The sequence below is a fragment of the Harpia harpyja genome, chromosome 7, assembly GCF_026419915.1.
Source record: "Harpia harpyja isolate bHarHar1 chromosome 7, bHarHar1 primary haplotype, whole genome shotgun sequence".
Lineage (NCBI taxonomy): Eukaryota > Metazoa > Chordata > Aves > Accipitriformes > Accipitridae > Harpia > Harpia harpyja.
Genome location: NC_068946.1, coordinates 6,518,718 through 6,539,018, shown reverse-complemented (window position 1 = coordinate 6,539,018; position 20,301 = coordinate 6,518,718). Strand labels below are relative to the sequence as shown.

Genomic DNA, 20,301 nt, shown 5'->3' with positions numbered 1-20,301 from the left:
GCCCACGGCCCTGACGTCACACGCCCGCGCCGCCGCCCGGCCACCCGCGCTGGGCGCCGCGCGTGTGCGGCGGTGACGGTCAGCGGGGGCCGGTACGGTGCGGTACGGGGTGGGCGGGGGCACCGGGGGTCTCCGCCGGGCGGGCCGAGGCGGTAAGGGGCACCGGGGGGTCCTCCGCGGCTCGGGGGGGGGCGAGGCGAGGTCGAGGCGGTGCCGGTCACTGGGGGTCCCCTGGGCGGGCGCCTGGGTTGGCAGTGGGGGGATGGAGGGCTGCGCTGAGGGGGCTCTGCGGGGTCGGGAGCCCTGTTTCGGAAGGGAGCAGGGGTGAACGCCTGGCAGCACGGGCTCAGAAATGCGGGGAGGAATAGCGAAGTAAGGGCAGCGCTTGTCTGCCGAGGAGCGGTGGGAGCCGGGCACCCCGGGGTACCCAGCCCCGAAAGCCGCGGTCTGTCCTTCCGTCTGTCCGGGCGTTAGAGAAACCAGTGTGTGAAACGGTGAAGGAGCATCTGGAGATTCTCCTTTCTCTCCTCCGAAGCCGTGAAGCGGGCAGAGCGCAGTGCAAGCTGATGCAGGAGGCCTGTGCTCCTTATTCTGGGCTAGCGCAGGAGCCCGTGTAATCGATGTGGGCACCTTGGAGATGACGGATTACAAACTGCATGATATCCCTGCCTCCTTTGCTTCCTTTTTCTTCTGAAATTCCTTCAGTAAGGGATTGCTAGCATCCAGAAAGCACCATGAAGGAAGTGCAGGCTTTCCCTCAGTGCTGTCTGTTATGCTGGGAAGATGGGATGACTTTTTCTGGAAACTGACCTTATAGATGCAGGACAGCAAATTCAAATGAATAGAGGAAAGGCTAGTAACTGCAGCATTGCTCCAATCAGTTACTCCAAACCCTTAATCTGAGGGAGTATTAAATGTGTGATTCGTAGGCATAACCTTATGACTGCATTGAAGGGTGGATCTCTGGGGATGCGCTTGCCTCTCTGGGGCCTCTGTTTAAGAAAGGATGGTGTTTAGGTGAGGATGCGAACCTAAACCTCTAAAAACACAGATTCTTAATGCTACTCTGATACAGATCTTTTGTACAAATTTGAGAGTCACTGTGGTGGGGGTGCTAGAGAGATGCTTAAATATCTTAATGTTATTTATCGCAGCAGATCACTAATATTCCAGAAGTCTTTGTATACAATGGTAAGATTCTGATTTAAAAAGAAAGAGGAGAGTAGCTACCTATTTTGTGAAGGTTGAAGTAATTCTTTGTAGGTCTGAAAAACATGGTTTGTTGCAGCTGAAGCAGCTTGAAAATCAGTGGCTAAACAACTGATTGGAATGACTGTAGCTTATCAGAGGTCTATGTAAGGCAGCTGTGTTACTGATGGAGCCAAGGTGCTCCTGGAGATGTTTAAAGACATACACAGTTTATGAACAATGGTGCTGCTATTAGCGGTTAGAGTTTGCATGCATGCAAAGAGTATGGATAAAATAATGAAACAAATTAAAATTTGTGATAGAAAATTATGTACACTGTAGCTTAAAACATGTAAGGCACAGACTCCACTATATAAGGAAAGTTGTTGGAAAGTTGAACCCCAGTGTCTGCTGTTTGATTGTTGGCACATGGTATTCAATTTGGCACAATAATGTGCTGCCCTTTATAATTGTCACAAATTTCAGGCTCCCCAGGGAAGCGGTCATGGCACTGAGCCTGTCAGAGTTCAAGGAGCGTCTGGCTGATGCTCTTAGTCATATGGATTAGTTTTAGATAGTCTTGTGAGGAGCAGGGAGTTGGACTCCGTGATCCTTATGGGTCCCTTCCAACTTGAGATATTCCATGATTCTGTGTGACAAATTCCAGGTTAACTTAATTATGCAGTTGTGCAGGGTTTGGTTTCCTTGGGACTCTGAAGCTGTTGGTAGTGGACAGTAGATGAGTGCCTCTGTTGTGTAGAGCCAATGAAAGATGCAGAGCCTAGCCTGAACAAGCCATGTTTCATGGTGGTGGTGTGAAAATAAACCTATAAAACAGAGTAGTTCTTGTGTTACAATAAGATGTAGGGATTAGAAAAGGGGTATGTTCTAGTATGTTACGAGAACACTTGTGTGGCTTTAAAAAAACTAGCATTCCTTGTGCTACTAAAAAGTGATTGTCTAAACTTTCTCATGTCTTAGGAATCAGGAAGTCTCCAGTCCTAGCAAAATGCATCAAAAAGGGAGGGAGACAGTGAAGAACTGTGAACTGGACAGATTTTCACTTTTTTTATTTAAATAAGGCCCAATTAAAAAAAAAGCAAGAATTAAATTATGAGTAATCTATCAATCTGAGATTGCCAGAACATGGCAATTATACTGTCTTTGGGTTTTGTACTACTGGTGATTTCTGGTGACTTCTTGTTGGTTATGGAGGGTGCTTAAACCTTTCACAGTGGGCCCTGTGGATTTGTTATGGCAGTGTTCATATGCTTGTGACTAAGCACAGAGGACAGTTTGTTGGGCCTGACCTCAGCAGCACGAGGGAAGTAGATGGATCCATGAGCTGACTATATTAATAATATAGGAGCCAGAGGATAAACATTCTTTTTGTGATTACTTCCAGGTTCTGGGAAAGATGACCACTCTCACACGGCAGGACCTTAACTTTGGGCAAGGTAATGTGTTGTGCTAAGCTGCAAACTGCTATGCTTGCAAGGGTTCTTGTTGGCACATGAGCTTGTGCGATTGTTGTTGGAGGGTTGCTCTATCCCTAAACTTCCTGCAGCTAAGGGGAAGCAGGTAAAATTTATGCAGGGAAAAATACCTTAAAAAAATTCCTATGAGTATATGGTATTGCTCTGCATGCTCCCCCCCACTCCCTACTTCAGCATCCTTTACTTTTGTTTTTCAGTTGTTGCGGATGTTCTTTCAGAATTTCTGGAAGTGGCTGTTCACCTTATCTTATATGTCAGAGAAGTTTACCCTATTGGGATCTTTCAGAAGAGGAAAAAATACAATGTACCTGTCCAGGTAGGAGATTTTCCTGGAAGCTGACAGCCACACGGACAAGCAAAATAGCAGAGATCAGTCAACACTCACCACAACTAAATAACTTCCAGAGTTTGTTTTAATGTGCAAACTCATTTTTGAGAACTTAGTTCCTGTCAAAAGGGAAAACAGCCCTGTAGCTGAGGATACAGCAGTACTCATGGAACAAGCAGATCATGGACAACAGTAGTAGAAGGCTTCCCCAGCTATGTACAGTAAGGTAACATGAAAGCATGCTTCCTAGGAAGTAGAGATGGTTGGAATATACTATTCCCAATATGCTATTGTGGGTATATATTCCCAATATACTACAACTGTGTGGGTACAGTGATCTGCCTCAGCTAATTAACCCTTCAGTGAAAAAATTACTGGTTTGAATTGGCAACTTAATGGTGAAAAATGCTATTTGAAGCATGACTCAAGTGCCTTGTAACACACTGGTGCTTCTGTTTAAGTCTTCCCATTTAGCATTGTCCTGGTTCACATCAGAACACAGCTCTGACTATTCACTGTATTTGCTACAGATGTCCTGCCACCCAGAGCTGAATCAGTACATCCAGGACACACTGCACTGTGTAAAGCCACTGCTCGAGAAGGTAAGATCATATCAGGGACCTTGGCAAAAATACTGCAAGTGGTTTTGATAGAAAGAAGAGAAAGTAAATACTGTCTCAGTTGCAAAATTTATTTACAATTTTACCATATACAATATACTAGCTGATAAAGTTCCTAACAAAAATAACATCCATAACCTTTCCTTGCAGTTAAGGCCCTGCCTTGCTGCTGATCATAGATGCAACTAAATGCCAAATACATGCACATGAGGATATACATCTATATATTTTCAGTTATATCATTCTACATGGTAACTTAATGTTCTGCTTTTGACTACATTTCAGTTTAAGCACCTATCTGGCAGAATAGTTTGAAAGCTTTGATGTAAGCCAGCAAGCAAAGGTAGTTTTGAACTCTAGATTTTGTAAGAGAAAGGTGTGACTATATGAAATGTTTCAGGATGCAGGCAGATTTTGCATTTTCTGCTCTTTACAGACAACCTTAATGCACTTTTAGAGAACGGAAATAGGTCAGTTTTACGTTGCGGTAATACAAAGCTGCTATATTTGGCCAACAGTCTAAGCATATCTTAACTTCCTCATCATTGTACGTTCCTGAGTGATGCCATGAGACAGCTATACATTTTTCCTCCTTTGTTCCAAAACAGTATCTAGAGAAATGTACTATTTAGCGCACTTCATCTCCCTAGGCCTTAGCAATAAGCTATTGGTTTAACACCTAGCAAGAAATGGCTTTGCAAAAGCATTTTTTCTGATGGGTAAGAATAATCTGACAGTGCTCAAGCTTCGGATAAGTGCTACTGCTGTGAGCCGCAACAAATAAGCATCTTCCCACTTTACCAGAAGTATGTGATGCACACTGTTGGGGAGAAGACAGCTTGTTCTAAGGCAGGGATTTTTCTATCTTTGTTCTTGCAGAATGATGTGGAGAAAGTCGTAGTTGTAATCCTGGATAAAGAGCACCACCCTGTGGAGAGATTTGTCTTTGAGATCACCCAGCCACCTCTTCTTTCCATTAGGTAAAGTTTCCATTACTGCTTGCCCATGGCACCCAACACCTGCCTCTGCAGAAGTGTTCTGGAAGCAGCTCCAGGCCCCAGCACTTTGCTGCATGCCAGTAACAACTGCTGTCTCCTCAACAGTTCAGAGTCCCTGCTGTCCCATGTGGAGCAGTTACTGCGTGCCTTCATCCTGAAGATCAGTGTGTGTGATGCTGTCCTTGACAATAATCCCCCAGGTAAACGTGTCCATACAGCCTCATAGCATGGCATTGCTTGCCTTCAGCCAATAGGTAGTGTCTGATCCTCTGTTAGTTGTCCCCTGATCTGGAGCCTACCATTTCTCTTGCAGGTTGTACCTTCACCGTTCTGGTTCACACACGGGAGGCTGCCACACGGAACATGGAAAAGATCCAGGTGATAAAGGTGAGTGATATCTTTGGCTGAACACCAGGTGCCCACCAAAGGTGTTCTATCACTCTCCTGCCTCAGCTGGACAGGGGAGAGAAAATGTAACAAAGGGCTTATGGGATGAGATAAGGACAGGAGAGATCACTCAACCAATTACCATTATGGGCAAAACAGACTCAACTTGGGGAAAATTAACTCAATTTATTACCAATCAACCAGAGTAGGGTAATGAGAAATAAAAGCAAATCTCAAAACACCTTCCCCTCCACACCTCCCTTCTTCCTGGGCACAACTTCACTCTCGGATTCTCTACCTCCTCCCCCCAGCGGCGCAGAGGGAGGGGGAGTGGGGTTTATGGTCAGTTCATCACATGTTATTTCTGCCACTTCATCCTCCTCGGGGGCAGGACTCATCGCGCTCTTTCCCTGCTCCAGCATGGGGTCCCTCCCACAGGAGACAGTCCTCCATGAACTTCTCCAATGTGGGTCCTTCCCACAGGCTGCAGTTCTTCACAAACTGCTTCAGCATGGGTCCCTTCCACGGCATGCAGTCCTTCAGGAGCACACTGCTCTAGTGTGGTTCCCCCAAGGGGTCACAAGTCCTGCCAGAAAACCTGCTCTATGGGCTCCTCTCTCCACAGATCTGCAGGTCCTGCCAGGAGCCTGCTCCTCCAGTGCGGGGTTCCCACGGGGTCACAGCCTCCTTCGGGCACCCACCTGCTCCGGCGTGGGGTCCTCCCCGGGCTCTGGGTGGATATCTGCTCCACCATGGACCTCCCTGGGCTGCAGGGGGACAGCCTGCCTCACCATGGTCTTCCCCATGGGCTGCAGGGGAATCTCTGCTCCGGCACCTGGAGCACCTCCTCCCCCTCCTTCTTCACTGACCTTGGTGTCTGCAGGGTTGTTTCTCTCACATGTTCTCACTCCTCTCTCTGGCTGCTGTTTCTGTGCCTGCTGCAACTTTTTTCCCTTCTTAAATATGTTACCACAGAGGCACTACCACCATCACTGATGGGCTCAGCCTTGGCTGGTGGTGGGTCCATCTTAGAGCCGGCTGGTATTGGCTCTGTTGGACACAGGGGAAGCTTCCAGCAGCTTCTTACAGAAGCCACCCCTGTAACCCCCCTCCGCTACCAAAACCTTGCCACACAAACCAAATACACTACCTGATTATGAGAAAGCTGCAGAGCAAAGTCTGGAAATTACAGAGTTTTGGCATCTCTAAGGTTAAGGCCACTAGATATTTTGAACACATATGTTAACTTCATATGATGCACTTCACAACTTTGGTTTGAATGCGTTAAAATGGTTTACACTAGCTAGGTGGCTGAGCACACTCACCACACACCAGCCACAACTGCAGACAATAGCTGCTTCAATGCCTGAATTAGATTGTAACAATACTTACTGCATAATGCCTGCTCAATCACTTAAAAGTACTCTGATATACAGAATAGGTACTTGAATTTAATCAACAACAACAACAAAGCCCTTATTCCACATCCACTATGTGTGGATGGCCGATTCTTTATAAACAGCAAGGAAGACTAAGATTGAAGTAACTAGTGGATTTTGGGTGCACAAATACATTTTATCTTGCAGGAAAGTACGTGCAGATCACTTTAAAACAAGAATTTTTTTTTTAAGAACCCTTGCTTAGGTGCAGGGAAACTTTCTTCCCCCCCCGAGCCAAGTTATTTTGGGTGTTACAAGGCACAATAAATGAAGCTAGTAAAGTATAAAATTGTTTCAGAATGGAAGTCTGCTCTGTAGTGCTTAGTAATGGAAACTGGTAGTCTTGTAGGCCAACCTTTCAGCTTGCAAAGCAGGACAGGAATCCATGCCCTGAGCATTTTGGAGTTGCAATTAAATGCTGGTGTAATGAACAGAACATGCTAGCTCAGGACAGTTAAAAGTATATTTTTAAGGAAGTGAGATGTCACCTTTGGAATAAGTGGGTTAACATTATGGTTTGATGCTGTAACTGAAGGTAATTATGCTGTCTCAGGGCCAAGTGTGCAAGTGTTAAGTTTTGCTGTTATGAAAGGTTTGAGTTACCCATTTCTTCCCTCAGCCACTAGATCTCTCATTCAGTTAATGCTGACCTAGTGCTGAGAAAGAGACCTCACCTTACAGAGCCCGCCAGCCTCTCTGCAAATAAAGCGCCTTGTGTTCCTGCCCCTAGGATTTCCCATGGATCCTTGCTGATGAACAAGATGTGCACATGCATGACCCCCGGCTCATCCCCCTGAAAACTATGACATCTGATATCTTAAAGGTGAGCAGAGCATTCTGGCCCAAGCAGTGGCTGAAAACTGCATGTAGTTCTAAGCTTTGCCTGCTCTGATGACAGCTCTGCAGTTTTCTGTAGGGTAACAATTTTAATACTGCTGAGCAATAGCTTAGTCTTGCAGATGCCTGTGCCCATAATCAAAACAGGACAAGACTCCTCGTAATAAAATGGGAAACCTGGTTATGGGGGAACGTACAAACTCTTCCTATTTAGCCTGTTGCAGACTTTTTGCATTCACCTACCTGCATATCAAACAGAACTGATGCTTGTTTCTCTCCTCCAGATGCAGCTATATGTAGAAGAGCGAGCCCACAAAGGCACCTGATTTCAAATCTTCCTTGCCTTCAAGCCTCATCTGATCTTCCAGTGGAATAAGGTGTCTCACAAACCATACCTTGATAACCGTCTCTTCAGCTGGCCTTCTGGGTGAATGTAGAGTAGCTGCTGCCTCTTTATTTCAAGTGCTCTTACCACTGTATATAAAACTGACTTGGAATGTGGAGCCAGAGCCTGTTCCCATGTACACTCATGTGTGAGAGTGAGTATAGGTTTTGTTACAGCGAATCCCTGGGGGCAGGATATAGGCAACTGCAGTATGCAGCCAGTGCTTTGTACCAATCCAGTTCTCACCTTAGTAGGGCATCACCATTGCTCATGGGTAGTGATATACAGCAATCTGTTACATGCTCCACTAGAGCGATGGACTCATACTAAGGGTGAGTGAGGCCTTATGTAGTGTCTGTCCACTGTGACTGTCCCAAATAGTCTTCAATAAATATTAAGTTTTACCCCTGTTGAACTAGGCTGAGTTCTGTCCAAACCAGCCTCCCCCCTTAAGTGAGGAAGTATTTTTATTTGGTATGGAGCTTTGTATTTTATGTGGAGCTTCTACCACTTTTCCATACCTTTTCTGGAACATATGTGGAATCTGTCAATTCCTATGAGAGGCTATACAACCTTGATCTCTCCCCTTTCCATGGGAGAGCTTTCACCTATAAGTGGCATTAGCAAGGTGGAATGCATCTGTCCGGCAAGGACACTTGCCAATGTCCTACTCCTAACAGAGAGCAGACAAGGGAAACCATTGTTAATCCTACACCTATCAAAGGAGCTGGAAGAAGGTCTTAGTATTGGCTCTGTGCATACAGAGGTAGAAGACATGGTTCTTAGTATTTAAGCTGAGCTTGTTGGTCAGACAATTTGATAAGACAGCCAGTATAGTACCTCCCTGCTTCCTCCAAGGAAAAAGTGTGAGAATACTATAGATTGAGGTTGTGCACTGCTTTAACATTTTATGTAGGGTTAAACTGTTCAGTACAAACCAAGTACTTTGGTAGTACAAAGGTAATATGGAAAAAGCCCATCACAATCAAAAGGCACTTATGTTGTAAGGTAGCCACCTTAATGGATTTCTTATCTCCTCCTGCTCTAGCTGTTTATTCAAACAATGACGGGCTGTATTTGGACAGGGAAGGCATGTAGCATTTTGGTCATACACACTTACAGAAACAGTAAGGAATTAAGTACCAGTGACACGGCATTTATGAAAAAGGGTTGACAGTTTCCTTATGCTATGAAAGGTCTGATGTGAAAGATACATGTTTTTATACAGAATTAAACTGAAAGAGGAAAATACCATACAAAACAAGTCTCTCTGTAGCAGAGCCCTTGAGGACAGCACTGATAATCTGAAATAAAACATTTTAGCCTTATCTTTTGTAAGTTCCATAAACAACCAAAAAAGGGTTTCTATTTAAGACAGTATTTGGCTGTAGCACAAGGACAGATTAACTAGAAGAGACAGATGTCATATTTAATTGTCCTAGTCTTCCTCCTGTAGAAGGGCACTAGTAATTGCAGTAACATCCATGGTACAGGAGGCTGAAAGATGAAGACAGAAGTCCTTCCAAAGGGCTGGGCCTGCAGAAGTTCTGCTGTGAACAAGGAGAACTAGCTGCTTGTATTTGAGATCAGTTGTGCAAGACAAAGCCAGGACACTCGCCCGGAGAGTACAAATAAGTGCACCTGAGACCACCTGGTTACAGTCCTGAGGTAAAAGCAAACTCTTATATTGTGCCTTCATAACAGTGTCAGGGGCCCAATGGTGATGCTGCTGTTTGTCACTCGGATCCCATACCATCCTGCCCAGAATTGGGTGTCTTGGCCTCCATGCTGAAACCAGATGTAACGAACTCCAGCTGGGTAATTCTGGAAGGTGTGAGAAATCTGGAGAGAAAGAATAAAAGTCTTCTTAACATGCCTAAATAAACCAGCATTGACCTAGAAGCTCAGACCACTACAAAATGCAAGCCTTGGTCTCAGGAAAAGCTCATTCTAAGATATCTTTCATTGAAAGTGCATCATACCCCTTTCCGAGGGATGGGAAAAAAGCCTCTCTTACTCAGCCTCCTGCCCTGAAATCCCCTCCAAGTAAAACATAACATTAAGTTTGATTCTTAGGTAGGTTTGTCATGTAAGCAACAATGTAATGGGGAATCTACAGCCAATCAAACCAGTTAAACATGTTCAGGGGAAGCCCAGGGGACACTCTTTAGAAAACCCTAGGCACCTACAAACCAAACCTAGCTCTTTCATGACACTACTGCTTCTTCAGCATTGTCAACAGCAAGGACTGACTTACCTTTTGTATTGAGTAGAGGAGGCTGAAGAGCAGAGAAAGAAGGTCCACTTGGGACTTTTAGCCAAGTAAGACTTGCAAGATTCAAGTGTCAACAATACTGATGCAAAGCTACTGCCCACAGGGCTGCTGCTTACCTCTCTCCATGCTGCATCATTCCACTGCTCTATAACCACTGGCTCAGGGTGGAACTCCTCAAGGACAATGTAGTCTTCAGAAAGGAGCCTCACTGTAAGTTCATAGCGACACCCACAGTCAAATCTGGCAGCGTACCTAGAGAGGCAGGGAGTAATCAAGGAGCAGGGTTGTGTATACAGCGTTCGGTTTTCTTTAGTGTTCAAAAACAGTCTCCAAGGAGATCCTCATCTGCAGAGGAAAAGGAATGTCATCCCCACAGCTATAAAGAAGTTCTAAAACTTCCAGCTATCCTGCTCTTCACAGGATTGTCACCTCTTTACAGTCCATGGAACAAACTTAGATTTAGCTTATGCTTTACTCAAGAGCTACAACTCCCAAAGGATAAAGAACTAATTTTATAGCATGAAAAGCTTCAGAGGCCTAGCTTATCTCTAGGCCAATGCCAGAAAGTCTGGTGGTTTTCAGTGCATACACTTACCAGTCCTTGACTACAATTTCAGGCCGTTTCTCATCCATCAGCTGATTCCAGTATCCCTCTTTCTGCAGGGTAATGAGTTGAGACTTGAAGCATGGCCTGCAACAGCAATAGAAATATTCACAACTTCACAAAACACATCTCTTCCCTCTCGACGTCCACACTTTGCCCGACAGCTTTACTCTTACCAAAAGCCCACCCAGACCTCGAAGGCCCAGAAGGCTGACATGGCTAAGGCATGTCTTTTTCCATAGCCAGAACTAGGCAAGGAAGTGAACTGATTAGCTTCACCCCTAGAAAAAAGGAATAGTTACCTACAACCCAGATTAAGAGAGGTCCCTGATTGGTAAGAGGAAACTACTGCTTAATGGATGTAAAAGCAGATAATTCTCTTGTGTTGACAGCTTTCATTGCAAGCTGTTAGCATGACAAACACACCTACCACTCTTGGAGGTTACAGAGCTTTGAACTTGTCAGGTGAGTGCATCTGATTAGCTTGCCAAACCTTAACCTTTGCCCACCACCTTTGGTAGAAGAGAAACAGGGATCCCGTGTGGATTATCATGACTATAAAAAAGTTACAGGAAATTCCTGGTGGGGACAGAGGAATTTAGCACATGCTGCAATTAATTCTCTCAGCAGTACACCTGTCTCTTTAGACTAACTAAGATAAAAGGTTAGTTAAGCTCCTTCCTTTCCCCACACATGGGCAAAGGTTCAGTGATCTGCCTCAATCCTTCTAACTGTAGTGCCTCTGCAGCCAGGAGGAAGCAGGTCTCCCAGCTCAATTACTGGAATCCAGTTCTTACCCATATGAAGTGACAAAGTATTTGTGTACTTTGGGGTCTGGCATGTCTTTTCCATGAGTTCCAGGCAGATCCTCAATCTTCCATTTATCTCCATCATTATTATCAAGTTTCCAGTGCTGAAAGTTCTCTAAAAATATAGATATCAAAGATGAGCGTTAGGACCTCACTTCAGTTTTCAACAGCGTCTCTGCTTTTGTTAAAGAATCAGTGACAGAAGAATACTAGGAACCTACTTGGATGAGTTTCTCAGATACACTGTATTTTTCCTACAGCTGAAAGTGACTTCTGTCTTTATATTGCCATTACTTTTAATGTGGCTGTCAGCAGCTAGGTTAATAGGTAGCAACTTTCTGACCACACTAGAAACTCCTAATCAGTAAAGAAGTAGAATTACTGTAGTCACGTTAGTCAAGTCTTTGACAACAAAAATTCCCCAGCTGCCCAAATGTTTAATCCCAATACCTGATAGTTTCATTACCATATTATGCAAATTAACTGTCACTGTCTGCAGTGCTGGGGGGCCTTAGCGACTCCAGAGATTTTTTTCTGGTTGCAACCACAGATAAGTATTTACCAATACTTTACCTATCCACGGCAGTTTTAGTGCATACGTTTACTTGTGGATCTGACCCGCCAGAGATCCTTCGGTAGCTGGACAGTCCCACAACACCAGCAGTACTTGAGTAATGCGAGACACTGACTCATTCTGACTGTTGGGAAAGTCTTTTAGCCCTGTACTATAAATAATGAAACAAACCTTCGGCACTGGGGTTTTTGATTAAGTTTCTCTTCAAGCTGCAGAGCATATAGAAGATCTTCCAGTCAGAGACGCTTCTGTCCAAATTCTGAATATAAAACCCCTCGCGCTGGCACTTGCGTTTCCATAGGGTGGTCAGATCCACCACATACCGCCACTGCGTGCAGACCAGTCTGCAGGTGCGGATCAGATCCTGGGCTGGGAGCAGCGACAGCAGCTCCACCAGCACGTCTTCGGGGAGGTCGCAAATGGTTGTCATCACAGACCGTGACGGGCTGCAGGAGTACGCGGTGGAAAAATCCCCGGGCGCCGAGGCCACGCCGCTTCGGGAAACAAGCAGAGTTTTCACCAGCCACTAACACAACTACCCCGCCAGCCGCCTGCCCCAGGATGCCGGGCCGCCCCCGGGCGCCCGAGCGGGACGGAGCCGGGCCACGGGGCCGCGGCCCCGACCGGCGGCGCCCCCCCCGCCCCGGGCAGCGCGCTCCCCCGCCGGCGCCCCCCGCCCGGCCGCGGCCCCGGGCCCCCCGCCCCACCTGGGCTCCGCCCGTCTGCGCCCTCCGGACACGGATGTGAGGCGGCACCGGCCCTTCCGCAGCGGGCGGAGCGCGGGGCGGGCAGCCGGCGACGGAGGCGGGGCCGCGCGGACACCGCCCCTTATCAGGGGAGCCCGGCCCCGGCCCCGGCCCCGGTCCCGGTCCCGTCCGCCACAGCCGCCCGCCGAGCAGCGCACCGAGGTAAGAGAGCGCTCCGTACCTCCCCGCGGGGCCGGCCCTGCCGGGAGGGGTGCGGGGCGGCACCCCGAGCCGCTGGGCGCTGCGCCGGAAGGCTGCGGGTTTCTGCTGGGCGGCACGGGAGGGAAGGCACGGAGGAAAGAGGGTCGGGGCGGGGGCAGATAGGGAACCGGAGTGCGCCCCAAGGACGGCAAGGGATGGAGGCTGCCCCGGGAGGTCTGCCGGCGGGAGACCGGTCTTGAGGTGCTGTGAGTCGGAGTGGAAAAGGAAAGTCAGCCAGGGACCTTCACCCCTTCCCCGAGTGCGTGGGAAGCCTTTGCTAAGAAAGGAGAGCGGTAATGCTCCATCACCAGGCAGAGAGCAAGTGAGGCCTGTGAAATTCCTGCAGGAGATGAAACCAGGATGATCTCTCTTTTTTTTTTTTTGTTAAAGTTAAAAAAAAAAAATCGCATTTTACCCTTCAGAACTGTGGCTGAGGGTTGGAAAGGGGTGGGGAGAGAAGGGAAATCCCCAATGCTATCCCCATAAAAGCCAAGGAATTTTAAATGACAGTTTCCTCCTGTTGTCTGCACTGCAGGTAGAGGACACATGATAGCTCTGCATCTGGAACATCTAAATTTAGGATGCTGTTCTAGTAGTGACTCCCTATTTCTTCCCTCCCTTGCTGGATTTGGCACTGCCATATTTCATCAAGTAGCATGTCAGGATATTTCACCTGCTTTGTTCCTAGCGCTCTCCTAGGCTTAATGACTCACTCCTGAGGAGTTTGCCTGCATCTTACGCAGTTCGCTGCAGTCTCAGCATCAGAACCCAGCTGAGATAAAAGCAGTGTCACAGTGCATCCCACACTGATGACATGGGGCTCTGAATCTGCACACTCATCTTTACTTATTCCTGCAGCACCTAGCCCTTCAACTCAGGGCAGCAGAGAGCTGTCAGGAGTCAGAGCACAGAATTAGCACATGAAGTTAAAGCACACACTTCTGACTTAATTGCTCGTGTTATAACACCACAAAAAAAGGAATATTAGAGAATATCAACTGAGTTATTTTCACTTATGCTCAGACCTATACTTTATACAGGCTTATGACTAAGGAGATTTAAGTGCCAGCCCCTTGAGGGAAAGCCTTTCAGATATAGAACGAACCACTGCAAATGTGGCTGGCAAGATGCTCACCACTGACATTTAGGTACTGCTCTGCAGCATTTGTTATTAGCAATGTTCTTAAAGGCACCCAGATGCCTCCCTCTGCAGAGGAAGTCATTAATAAGAAGCTGATTTTTGCAGCAGCAGAGATTTGTGGAAGGACTGATTCCAGTCTAGGAAACTGACGAACTATCCACAACTGCAGATGTCAACTACTTACATTTTGTGGATGGATTTAACTAAGGGCTTCACTTGGAACATAAAATATTAATCTGCTCACGTGCTTCAGGGTATTAACTTAATAGGGGTCAGGAGGCCCTGAGGTTAGGAAGCAATCTGTGCCCCCAAAATCATGCTTTCAGATAACGTGCTTATTTTCCCTTTTTTCTAATGCATCAGTGTTTGACATCACTGAGGGTGGGGGACCCCATGTCTGAAGGGCCACTGTGTCACCACTCCTTTCCCCCTTCTTTCTCAGAAAGCTCTGTCCAGCCTGGCCCAAGGATGGAGTCCCTCCCTGAAGCAGTCCTGATCAGAATCCTAGCTTGCATACCTGCAGTGGATTTGGTGCTGGCGTGCCGCCTGGTCTGCTGCCAGTGGAAAAACCTGGTCGATGGAGCCGCGCTTTGGATCCTGAAGTGTCAGCAGGAAGGCCTCACTGGAGCAGAGTCACAGGAGAATGCAGAGAACTGGCAAAACTTCTATTTCCTGAGTAAGAAAAGGAAGAATCTCATCAAGAACCCATGTGGTGAAGGTGAGAGACCAGCATAACAAGCCCCAAGATTTCATAAAGATGACCAGTCACTGAGAAATGGTCATCTCCAGTCTTTGAAGAAAAAAAAAAAAAAAAAAAAATCTTAGTTGCTATCTGGTTGCAGTACTTGCTTCTTGCCCAAGTCAAATCACTTAATGCATGCAATCAAATCATTTAAGGGGAATGAGGGCCTTTGATAATCAGCCTTTGCAAAGGGCTCTACTTGACATCAACTTTATATAAGACCCTGCAGGGATCCAAATCACATTGGAGAGACAAAAGTGTCCTTTGCAGAACCCCTGTCCGATGCAGTAATAGTAGTGGCATCTGCGTTTCTAGATTGTTTCTTGCCAAACCATGACAGGAAAGATCAAGCCTTTCCCCACCCAGGAGCTAGTCTGCCCTTAGCTCACCAGGCACTTCAGGCTTCCTTCCTTGAAGCAGCTCAGGCAAATCTTGTTTGTACCCTCCTTACTGCAGCCCATGTTAGAGCTGTGCACATACCCCTTTTGTCATTATTTTGATAATCTATGAACTTTGCTTGCCAGATCTGCAAGATGCTTAGCAATAAGCAGCAGTAACCAAGCCTCACGACTCCAGCAGCAACAAATACATTTCACACATCACAGACCAAACCAATATCAGCACAGCTTGTCCATTTTGTTTACAGATTATTTTTCCTGCAAGCTTTTCCAACATCCAGGTTCCCTCTGGCTAAGACCAGAAAAGCCCAATGTTTAAGGCCATACTGCTTCTAGAAATACCACTTAGCAATTTAGAAAATTTAGAAATAAAGCAATTGGCATCTCTCCCCAGGCTATTCCTATGTTATGACAATGAAAGTGCTGACACACAGTTCAGAATACCTAAATAATTTCACTGGCGTACTTTCTTCAATAAATCCACATGTACGTAGCCATTTTGGTGGGGAACGTTAAAGTTTTTTAACATTAAATTTCAGCCAGACTAAAGGTTTTTGCCTGACTTCTACTTAACAAACATCTCCATAGTCTACATACAAAATTAGTGCTGCATCTAACAGCATACTTTTCACAAACCAGAGAAAGGTTCCAGTGGGAGACGGTCAGGTTCCCCAGGCCCACAGAAACTAAGACTCAGAGTCTCTTTTCTGCCATTTGCAGAAGACTTGCAGCACTGGGGAGAGGTAGAGAATGGAGGTGATGGCTGGAAAATTGAAGAGCTCCCTGGGGACTTTGGAAAAGAATTCCCTAGCGAAGAAGTCCATAAATACTTTGTTACATCTTATGAGTAAGGCTGCTTTCTTCTCTTACTCAGGAAAGGGGACATTTTTGGTCCCCTCAGTCCCAGGAGAGACTGTGGTACCAATTAACTTCTTGTGTTTCAGGTGGTGTCGAAAGGCTCAGGTCATTGACCTTAGGGCTGAGGGCTACTGGGAAGAGCTGATGGATACAACCCAGCCTAAAGTTGTGGTAAAAGACTGGTAAGCAGCAAGGATGCCTCAGAAGGCAGGCAGGGAGGTCATATACCTGCACTGGGCCTCAAAACATCAGCTGCCAGGATCCCCTAAATGTGGGACAGGGCTGGGTCTTGGCTTACAGTGCCACAGGTAGCTCCCACAATCTTCAAATTGTTGGTGCATTTGGCCTCTAAAGACCAGGTTCCTGTTGTGAATGAGGGGAGGTGGTGGGTTGGGGTAAGAGCCATTACAGATTTCCACCTCAAAGCAAGACCCCAGTAACTTGATGAGATTGGTAGAGCCTGCATTCAGCAAGATGCAGTTGCATGCTCTGGCTCTTCGCAGAGTTCACACAGGTAAGGCTAGCAGCTTGGATATCCTTGCAGGTATGCAGGACGCAGTGATGCCGGCTGCCTCTATGAGCTCTGTGTGAAGCTGCTCTCAGAGAATGAGGATGTTCTGACTGAGTACAAAAGTGAGACTATTGCCATCCCACAGGACAATGATGCCAACTGGACTGAGGTGAGTTACAGCTGTGGGCTCAGCAGGTGACACCCAACCTGCATGAATCAGGAATATTTTCAAGCAGAGAGAAGCAGGAGAGTTCTCCTGGAGGAGGAGGTGGCTCTGTCATGTGTTCTGTGGAGCCATGACCCTGTGATTGAACAAAGGGATTATACTGGGAGGCTGCCTTACATAAAACTTGGAAACTTGCTGAGCCACCACTGCAGGTATAAGATGGAGATGCCCAACTGGGAGAGGTTTAATGGCCTCTGAACAACAATGGGATCAAAGCTCCTCCTAGTAACTCCCACTGTAGGTGTCCTCATTGTTACCCAGCCTAGTAGGTATGACTCGGGCACGTGGGGTTGAAGACTGTGCACTAAAGAAGGGTAGGTTCATGGTGGTTTGACACTTGCCAACAACCTTTTGTCTCTCATCCCAAAGATCTCCCACACCTTTTCCAACTATGGGCCTGGGGTCCGCTTTGTCCGCTTTGAACACGGTGGCCAGGACACACTATTCTGGAAGGGATGGTATGGCGTACGTGTTACCAACAGCAGCGTGACAGTGGAGCCATAGCCATGCTGAACTGGGGCCTGCATACTGGAGCTGACTTCCCTCAGGGCATCCCATGGCCTTTGGATGGTTTCTGCATGGTGCTGCTTCCAGGCTGTAGAGCATACAACCTTTCTACATATGAATGTGCATGCAAGATGCCAGGGGCCACCATCCATCTTTCCTCAAGAGGACTACGCAAAGAATGTGAATAGATTTGTGAATGCATCACATGAGACAGCCTCGCCACTTGCACTGATGTTCTCTGTCAGACATGAGATCACCCCAAAAAATCCTACAGACCTTACTTCTCTCCTAAGCCACAAACCCCCAGCACCCAGCCTGAGCTAGACACCCCTCCTGCTTGCTTCCCAGACTTAGGCACCCCTTAATTTTAAGGGGTACTTGGGGCATATTTTATGGAAGTTAAAGAGTGGAAAAAAAGAAAGAAAAGCATAGGCCTTGTGTCTGAGAACATACCAGGGAAACCCAGAGCCATGTCACATCTCTGTCACCAACTGCTTCCACGACCTGCAGTGAGAAACTTAGCTTCTCCCACTTATAAACAATAGATGTCATTACTTGCCACATAGGAGCTCTAGCTTGGCTGCCAAGTGCTATTAGTTAAATTTTCAGTGATAATGCAAAGCAATAGGGATTGGATCCTTTTCTCTTACACTGTTCTCAGCATCCATTAAGGAAAGTGTTGGGAACTGAAACCTCTCTGGTGTCCAAACCTGGGGCTTCATTTGCCTCCCTCAGACAGATGGCAACTGAGAGTAATTGCTGGGAGAGAGATGACAAGGACTTAGGGAAATGGGTTAGAAGCAAACAGGGGAGACGGTCCAGGAACAAGTAAAACCAAACTCCATCTACTCCTTCCTGGCCTCTGCATGCTTCATGCAACAAGGACCCTGGTCATCCAGTATGACTTTTTGCAGGGAGATGTTCTTCACACAGAAAGCTGTTAGCCCCACTTCATCTCAGTTCTTCCTGCCTACTAACAAAAGTACACGTCTGCCTCCACTCCATATGCTCACTGATAAGACAGCACTTCATACGTACTCCTACTAGTGCCTCTTGATATCACTCAGGGCTGTGAGCCACCATCCTGAACAAAGACACCTAAGCTTCCCTGAGCCAAGCCTGCCCTACTAGTTAGTCCTCTCAGAAGAGCATCCCCTTAATAGAGCTGGTGTTGCCTAGAGGTAGGCACTTACATTTTTGTGTCCATCTGTCTGTCTTCCCTTCGCGGGCTGCCAGCACATACATACTTGAATGCTACTTTGCATCAAAGTGCACCATTACAAGTGCAGTGTACTACTGTTACCTGTAGCCAAAGGAGAGAGCTTCCAAGCTGGTCACTTTGTGCACACTCTGCTTCATCAGGCTTTCTGCATCTGGATGCCTAGGGCACACTGGCATTCCGAACTACAGCCATGCCAAGCCAGAGTCCAGGCAAAAGTAATAAAATGACACAACTGTGCGTGGATCTTCCCTTGTGTGCCGGCTATTTGTGTCCTGTGCTTAAGCATGTTTTTTCTGTCCAGTTATGTGGAGCAATGTCAACCAGTCTTAACCAAAAACCAGGAGTCATTGTATGTTGTATAATACCATGAGTCTCCCAGAAAGAGGTACACGTTCTCTTCCCCAACCCAGCAGCCTGAACCTGTCAGAAGCACTTGATGGGCAATGGGTTTGCAGAGCAGCAGCTGGCAGAGGTGCACTTAAAACACAGTGGGAATTCATGCAAGGCACAGAGGAGGTCCAGGAAGGCTCCTACAAAGCCCAGCCCTGACAGATGCCCTCCAGGTCATCTGTAACTGTAGCCCTATCCAGGGCTACCAAGCTCAGGCTTGGTTCTGACCCAGGAGAGACTAAAACCAGTTCAGAATTTAACTCTTTCCCCTCCATTACCCCTGCCCAGTCACACAATGCTGCTTTATTCACCACAGCCTTTAATGCAGCTGACAAAGTTGCTAGTTAATATTCAACTCGCTGCCAACTCTCTGCCCCACAGAAGAAATGAGGCCTCTGTCCCTAAAGAATCAGCATAGCAAGGGGATCAATATTGCGCATCTTGATGCAGTTGTTAAACTGAACCCTTCCTAAGCCACCATCTCACAGTCAGCATAAACCCCAGGATTAAGCCTTCAGATATTGTGTCCCTTGTAAATACAGGGTAGGGCCATGGTCCCCACTTTAGGCTTATCTAGGCTGAACTACAAAATGCACACAGCCTCCCCAGCAGCTCTGTCACAACGAATGCAGCTGCCCAGGGGCTTTCCCCCTCCCTCCACACTCTTCCTCATGCCAGTAGGCCTGATCTTCACACTGGCTGTCAGGGGCATCCTGCAAAGCTGTCCTGACCTTCCCACTCACCTCCAAGAGGTGCTTTCCAAGATGCTCAATGCCTTGCAGCTTCACTGCAGAGAACAGCTGCCTCTGCTCTACAGAGCTTCTTGCAAAAGCTGCTGCTGACCTCAGGGAAGAGATTACTCCTTGCATTCAGCCACATCAGTACTACAATCCCAGAGCAAGTGAGTGCCTGGGTACTTGGAAAAAAAGTCTTGCTCGCATTATAAATATTTTGTTCCAAATGGCTTTTGAATTTTGATCAAATACTATTAGTCTGAACACATTGAAATCTGCACCATACCCATACGTCCAGTTTCAAGATGATGTCAACTCATCTGTCGGAGATGAACAGAGCACAGGAGGTTAATGGGTTCTCACATGTTACAGACTTCATGGAAATTGAGACAATGCAATTTCATAGGATTACAGAAAGTCAGTGCGGCTGTGACAAAAGGGTTTAGACGTATTAAAGCTCCCAGCCACTGAAGGGCTCTATCACACTGTATTGGCTTTGTGTGGCAAGGTTTTGGTAGCAGAGGGGGGTTACAGGGGTGGCTTCTGTGAGAAGCTGCTGGAATTTTCCCCTATGTCCAACAGAGCCAATGCCAGCCAGCTCTAAGATGGACCCACCACCAGCCAAGGCTGAGCCCATCAGTGATGGTGGTAGCGCCTCTGTGGTAACATATTTAAGAAGGGAAAA

At 46.9% G+C, this 20,301-nt stretch overlaps 3 protein-coding genes across 5 annotated transcripts; 2 read left to right on the top strand and 1 right to left on the bottom strand.

Annotated features, from left to right (window-relative positions):
* Nucleotides 1–16: 16 nt before the first annotated feature.
* On the top strand, nt 17–9,006 carry MAD2L2 (mitotic arrest deficient 2 like 2). 2 transcript variants are annotated; one of them, XM_052791708.1, is made up of 9 exons: nt 17–92; nt 2,594–2,645; nt 2,882–3,000; nt 3,543–3,614; nt 4,512–4,612; nt 4,736–4,830; nt 4,944–5,017; nt 7,187–7,279; nt 7,578–9,006. In XM_052791708.1, the coding sequence occupies exons 2-9, from the start codon at nt 2,606–2,608 to the stop codon at nt 7,617–7,619; spliced, it is 636 nt and encodes a 211-aa protein (XP_052647668.1). In that variant the 5' UTR covers nt 17–92; nt 2,594–2,605; the 3' UTR covers nt 7,620–9,006. The 2 variants fall into 2 exon arrangements, with proteins under 2 accessions (XP_052647668.1, XP_052647669.1); XM_052791709.1 differs by lacking the exon at nt 17–92 and adding an exon at nt 114–152.
* Nucleotides 8,814–14,655, bottom strand: LOC128143862 (F-box only protein 6-like). 2 transcript variants are annotated; one of them, XM_052791704.1, is made up of 6 exons: nt 14,546–14,655; nt 12,112–12,434; nt 11,355–11,481; nt 10,549–10,644; nt 10,070–10,205; nt 8,814–9,520 (listed from the first exon to the last, which is right to left on the bottom strand). In XM_052791704.1, exons 2-6 carry the CDS (start codon nt 12,368–12,370, stop codon nt 9,374–9,376), a joined length of 765 nt encoding a protein of 254 aa, XP_052647664.1. In that variant the 5' UTR covers nt 12,371–12,434; nt 14,546–14,655; the 3' UTR covers nt 8,814–9,373. The 2 variants fall into 2 exon arrangements, with proteins under 2 accessions (XP_052647664.1, XP_052647665.1); XM_052791705.1 differs by lacking the exon at nt 14,546–14,655 and adding an exon at nt 12,648–12,800.
* On the top strand, nt 12,750–18,740 carry FBXO2 (F-box protein 2). Its single transcript, XM_052791707.1, has 6 exons — nt 12,750–12,848; nt 14,471–14,746; nt 15,889–16,015; nt 16,113–16,208; nt 16,571–16,706; nt 17,133–18,740. Exons 2-6 carry the CDS (start codon nt 14,497–14,499, stop codon nt 17,265–17,267), a joined length of 744 nt encoding a protein of 247 aa, XP_052647667.1. The 5' UTR covers nt 12,750–12,848; nt 14,471–14,496; the 3' UTR covers nt 17,268–18,740.
* The last annotated feature ends 1,561 nt before the right edge of the window (nt 18,741–20,301 follow it).

Bases quoted from the DNA above. Each gene is read 5' to 3' on its own strand.
- MAD2L2 (XM_052791708.1), top strand. From the start codon at position 2,606: ATGACCACTCTCACACGGCAGGACCTTAACTTTGGGCAAG. The intron at 4,831-4,943 runs GTAAACGTGTCC...TTTCTCTTGCAG, and splicing joins CCTTGACAATAATCCCCCAG to GTTGTACCTTCACCGTTCTG. The intron at 7,280-7,577 runs GTGAGCAGAGCA...TCTCTCCTCCAG, and splicing joins TGACATCTGATATCTTAAAG to ATGCAGCTATATGTAGAAGA.
- FBXO2 (XM_052791707.1), top strand. From the start codon at position 14,497: ATGGAGTCCCTCCCTGAAGCAGTCCTGATCAGAATCCTAGCTTGCATA. The intron at 16,016-16,112 runs GTAAGGCTGCTT...CTTGTGTTTCAG, and splicing joins TACTTTGTTACATCTTATGA to GTGGTGTCGAAAGGCTCAGG. The intron at 16,209-16,570 runs GTAAGCAGCAAG...ATATCCTTGCAG, and splicing joins AAAGTTGTGGTAAAAGACTG to GTATGCAGGACGCAGTGATG.
- LOC128143862 (XM_052791704.1), bottom strand. From the start codon at position 12,370: ATGACAACCATTTGCGACCTCCCCGAAGACGTGCTGGTGGAGCTGCTG. The intron at 10,645-11,354 runs GTAAGAACTGGA...TTGCTGTTGCAG, and splicing joins TACTTTGTCACTTCATATGG to GCCATGCTTCAAGTCTCAAC. The intron at 9,521-10,069 runs GTAAGCAGCAGC...CTTTCTCTCCAG, and splicing joins ATGATGCAGCATGGAGAGAG to ATTTCTCACACCTTCCAGAA.